At 58.0% G+C, this 5,263-nt stretch overlaps 3 protein-coding genes across 3 annotated transcripts in view; all 3 read left to right on the forward strand.

Moving 5' to 3' along the window:
* Positions 1-236: 236 nt before the first annotated feature.
* On the forward strand, positions 237-2,729 carry PPTG_14885 (hypothetical protein; the record flags this gene model as incomplete). Its single annotated transcript, XM_008912225.1, has 3 exons — positions 237-919; positions 1,062-2,513; positions 2,591-2,729. 3 exons carry the CDS (start codon positions 237-239, stop codon positions 2,727-2,729), a joined length of 2,274 nt encoding a protein of 757 aa, XP_008910473.1.
* A 424-nt stretch (positions 2,730-3,153) lies between these two features.
* Positions 3,154-3,732, forward strand: PPTG_14886 (hypothetical protein; the record flags this gene model as incomplete). Its single annotated transcript, XM_008912226.1, has 2 exons — positions 3,154-3,342; positions 3,391-3,732. The coding sequence occupies 2 exons, from the start codon at positions 3,154-3,156 to the stop codon at positions 3,730-3,732; spliced, it is 531 nt and encodes a 176-aa protein (XP_008910474.1).
* Positions 3,733-4,187: 455 nt separating this feature from the next.
* Positions 4,188-5,263, forward strand: part of PPTG_14887 (hypothetical protein) — a gene marked incomplete at both ends in the record, with an annotated part of 1,627 nt that continues 551 nt past the window's right edge. Inside the window, 2 exons of the mRNA XM_008912227.1 lie at positions 4,188-5,036; positions 5,067-5,122. Coding sequence (XP_008910475.1) covers positions 4,188-5,036; positions 5,067-5,122 — 905 coding nt within the window. The remainder of the gene's footprint in view (positions 5,037-5,066; positions 5,123-5,263) is intronic.

Genomic DNA, 5,263 nt, shown 5'->3' on the forward strand with positions numbered 1-5,263 from the left:
GGCTACCAGACCATGGAGGTCGCCAAGAAGCCCGCGGAGAAGGGCATCCTCTTTTGCACGACCGGCATCTTGCTGCAGTTCCTCAAAAACACGTCCGGTACACCATCAACTACGACGACTTCGCCATCGACAAGAAGACGCTGCGCAACATCAACGACGTCACCGCCGGCATCCTGCGCCAGTCCGCCGTGATCACCGAGAAGTTCCGCGCCGGGCTCGTCACGCCTCCCATCGGCATGACCCCCCACGAGTTCTACGAGCAAGAGCAGATGAACATCCTCAGCCCCGGCGACGAGTTCACCGAGGTCGTCATGTCCAGCATCGACCACGAGAAGAACAACCTCGCCAAGCTCGTCGCCACCGGCACCAAGGGCAAGCCCACCAACATCCTGCAAATCAGCTCTTCCATCGGCCAGATGAGTATCAACGGCCAACGCATGCGCAAGGCCTTCGACTTCCAGCGCGCGCTGCCCTACGCGCGGCGCTTCCACGACGAGCCCGAGGCCGTCGGATTCATCGCCGACTCGTTCGTCACCGGCGTCAACTTCATGTCCGCCATCGCGCAGCAGCAAGACGGCCGCAACGGCATCACCACCAAGGCGCTCTCCACCGGCACCACCGGCTACCACAACCGCAAGGCCAACAAGGCCCTCGAGGCCGTCCACGTCGACAACCACCGCCGCCTCGTCAAGTACGACCTCGTGCTGCAGCAGCTCTACGGCGACGACGGCGTGGACATCCGCAAAGCCGCCTACGTCGACTTCCGCGTGCTGCTGGCCAGCGACGCCAACTTCGATGAGCAATTCAGCGCGGAACAGTTCCAGCCCGAAAACGACACCGAGTGGCGCGCGCTAGAGGCCGCCTACGCCGACGCCTGCCGCGCGCGCACGCGCTACCGCCAGGGCTACGCCCGCATCGAGTCCTGCAACTTCAAGGACTCGCTGCTCTCCGCCCAGCAGGTGCTGCCCGTCAACCCGCTCAAGATACTCGAGAACGTCGCCTACCGCCACGGGGACTACCTCCGCGGAGACGCCGCGGGGCCGCCGCTGCGGGCGACTCAGTGGCGCGCCGCGCTCGCCGCGCTACACCCACTACAACGAGATCTGCGAGCGCGCGGCGCGGGAGATCCCCGAGCACGTGGAGCGGTCCTTCGCGCTGATGGACATCGGTCTCGACGTCGGGCTGGCCTACCGGCGCGTGCTGCAGCACCGCATCGACGCCAAGACCATGGCGCTCGTCGCCGACCGCATCACGTCCGCCTACAAGAAGGCGCTCGTGGAATACGGCACTTCCATGGGCATGTTCGCCTCGGAGTGCACTTCCGAAAGCATGACGCAGCGCATCCTGGACTCCATCCACGCGTCCGGGGCGTCCAAGTCCAACTTCCTCAACCGCATCAAGGAGGTCTACGGCGCCAAGGGCACGGACAGCCTCGAAAACGCCTACATGGACGTGTTCCTGCGGCCCGAATTCGAAGACGACGTGGTCGCCTTGCAGCGCGTCGCCAACGAGATCGAGATGATGAACCTGCGCACCTTCGTGCGCCGCGCGCAAATCTTCTTCGAAGCGTACGGCGCCTCCCGCCACCCGGACTTCAAGGACGAGGCCGAGGCCATGCGGTGCACCTTCGAGCGCCACGCCGTCAACCAGCGGCCGCCCGCCGGGCTACTGCCGTGGTGCGTGCGACTGGAGCTGTCGCGCGCGGCGCTGATCGAAAAGAACATGCAGGTCAGCACGATCTTTCGCAAACTCATGCAGCACTTCCCGAAGCTGTACATCTTGTACACGGACGACAACGCCGAAGAAGTGGCCATGCGCGTGTACTTCGGCGAGGACGTGTTCCGGCGCGCTTCCGTCGTGGACCAGTTCGTCGTGCACGACTTCTTGCACGCGAAGCTGCTGAAGGTGGTCATCCGCGGCGTGGACGGCATCATCTCCGCCACCGTCATGAAGGACTTCGTCCCGCGCACCGTCGAGCAGCCCGACGGGTCCATGAAGGTCGTGCGCAAACACATCATCCGCACGCAAGGCACAAACCTCACGGCCATACTCCACCACAACGCCGTCGACCCGCACAAGACCGCGTCCAACAGCGTGCTGGAGGTGCAGGAGCTCTACGGAATCCACGCCGCGCGCATGAAGATCATCCAGTGCTTGCGTGAAATGTCGGGCACGGACATCAACATCAAGCATTATACGCTGATCGCCGACACGCTCACGGCTAACGGCTTTGTCTCCAATATCGAGCGCGGCGGCGTCGCCGAAAGCAACCCCGGCAACACGCTGCTCAGCATCAGCTACAGCCACCCCATCCAAACCATCACGGAAGCCGGACTCAACAACGAAGAAAGCCTTGTGCACACGAACATCAGCAGCGCATTGATGATGGGATCGACCCCCAACGTCGGCAGCAACTACAACGGCGTGATGATGAACGAGCGATTCATCAAAGAGCACAACAAAACCGCATCAGACATACTTGACGAGCAAAAAAAAAAAAGGAAGACATGTATGTGTGTTATGTGTACCACTTTTTTCTTTTTTTTTTCTTTTTTTTTTTTTACCAAAACACACAAAATGCCCTCGAAAGGAAAAGTAGCGGCAAAGGGGGGGGGGGGGGAAGGACGAACGCGTGCGTCTCCGCGCGAAATCCAGGGACGACCGCGAGCGCGAAGACGACGGGTATGCAGACCCTCTTCGCTTTGCGCAAGAACGTATTTTGTTCTTAGAAAAGCAAGTTGCTGCAACCATCGAAGAGCGCGCTACTGCTGCCGAAGAGCGCGCTACTGCTGCCGAAGAGCGCGCTGCTGCTGCCGAAGAGCGCGCTGCTGCTGTCAAAGAACGCGCTGAACTGCAACGAAAGTTGGAAAGAATCGAAGAAAAGCGAGAGGATGAACGGCGTCTCCACAACCGCATGATCCGCCACTTGACGGACCGACACTTCGAAGTCATCAATACCATCGCTTCTTCCGCTTGCGGTGTGAAGGCCCGTGTCAAGAACGTGGACGACGAAGTAAAGAATTCGAAACAAATCCGGGCACAAATGCCGCCGCATCAAGACATCGGGTACGCGGCGCTGGTAACACCCCAAGCAAGAAACCAAGAGGAGGAAAAGAAGAGGAAAAGGAAGCCGACGAGTGGAAGCCGTCTACCATGACCGTGACGCTGGTGCACGCCGAAACGTTCGAAAAGATCTTGGACTTGATTGAACGCGACAAGAGTGCGCTTATTCCCGGGACGGAAGTCGTGGAAATCGCGCTCCCCGACGTGGAAAAGATGAAGCACGAGATCAAGATGAAAGGCACCGAGCAGTTGGGCAAGCGCAAACGAGCTGTTGGGCAGGTAAGTCGATTTACTTTATAAAAATACTCTGTACTAACTTCTGGGCAGCTAGGCCGATACTTGCAAACCAGGTTCGAACTCGAGCGCTACTTTTGGACGAAGGCTGACAAAGCAATGTCGTACGAGTCGTTTCTGAGCGTGCTGGTGACCGCGCTTCGCAAATTTACGCATGACTTGGCGAAGTCGTTTGCTCGACTGGATGTCAACAGCAGCGCATTTGGTTCCATCTCTTCTCATGATGAAATGATTGAATCATTCAAGACGGACAAGCTTTTTGATTCCGGGGAGAATCTCGCGACCACGCCGTTCGCCACGCCCGAAAGGCAGCCACGGCAACTTGTGGTCCGCCGTCGAACGTTCGGGTCCGAACTTGATTTCGAAAAAGTGTGAAAACAAGTGGCTTCGAGTGGTGATCACTGTCAAAACGGCATTGAAAAAAATAATAAAAGTGTCGAACACGACCAGTAAGGCGAAACAGCTTAATACGCGGCCTGTGTGAACCACCTATAAGGTGGAAGGATATCCTTCCAGCTCTGTGGGGACCACAAGTGGCGGTTTGTGTGAACCACATATAAGGTGGAAGGATATCCTTCCAGCTCCGTGTGGGCCACATATAAGGTGGAAGGATATCGTTCCAGCTCCGTGTGGGCCACATATAAGGTGGAAGGATATCGTTCCAGCTTTGTGTGGACCATCCTTCCAGCTCTGTGTGGACCACATATAAGGTGGAAGGATATCCTTCCAGCTCTGTGTGGACCACATGTGGCTTTGTGTAGGAAGGAGTAGAACTTACAGTTGCGAAAAGGAAAGACGCTGCTTGCATTTAAATCGGCTTTGCGGCGAAAATGAGCGTCGCACCAACAATTGATAAAAAAGAAGGTGCCGTCGTGGAAGACGCGCTTCATGCCTTCAGCCCGGAAGCCATGCAACTTGTCAGGAGCATCATGTTTGCTTTGCCAGACTTCAACGCTGAGCTGTTGGAGCAACCTCGCGAGGTCAGCTACCAAGAGTACTTCATGCGCTTTCAGTGCAAGTACGCTCAAGACCAAGACTTGTCCTTTATGGACTTCTTCAAAAACATCGCCCACACAGACTTCGTGAAGCAGTTTGTGGTGCCGTTCGAGATGCTCGTCAAGCTCGGAGTGGTGTCCACCAAAACAAACAAGGTCAAGACCGTGATTGAAACGCACCATCTCGTTGAAGGCGTGGACTACATTTCCATCGAGACCGAAGTGGTCGACAGCAGCACGGGGCAGAAAGGCGTCCGCTACTTGCTGCGCCCCGGGGCGTTCAAGCGGCTGCTGATGCGGATCCGGAAATACAAGGGCCAAGCGAAGGACCCATCGGTTTACTGCGACTACTTCATCCTCGTGGAGCAAGTCCACCATATGTACCTCGACTACGCCAGCAGGTTCAGGCTGCGAGACCTCGAGGCCAAGGAGGAAGCCATCCAGCGGCTGACGCACGTGACCAAATGCCTCCGGTCGCGGTTCGCGGAGGAATCCACGCAAAGCAAGCTGACGGAGCGGCGGTTGGAAGACAAGATCGACAAGCTGCAAAACGACATCAAGGAGGTGGGCGAGCGAAAGGAGATGCTGAAGGCCAGACTGGCCGAGGTCGAGGCCAAGTACCAAGATATCGCGAAAGAGCACGCCGTGCTGGCGACCGCGGTGGAAACCGTTAACGACTACGCGGTGAGAACCGCGCGCATCAGCGCTTGCAAGCTCGACGACGCCGCCCACCTCTGGTTCGCCATCGTGAGCCGCACCGACGAGGCCGGGTACTGCCGGGTCGAGTTGCAATCTTGCTTCTTGGACGACATGAAAAGGTGGATCGCGGCTGAGAAGGCGAAAAACGACGGACTCGTGGTGGACCTCGAGCCAACCTTCTTCGCGTGCTCGTGGAGCCTGCTGCGGCGGGG

This window comes from Phytophthora parasitica (assembly GCF_000247585.1).
Source record: "Phytophthora parasitica INRA-310 unplaced genomic scaffold supercont2.45, whole genome shotgun sequence".
In the NCBI taxonomy this organism is placed as follows: domain Eukaryota; phylum Oomycota; class Peronosporomycetes; order Peronosporales; family Peronosporaceae; genus Phytophthora; species Phytophthora nicotianae.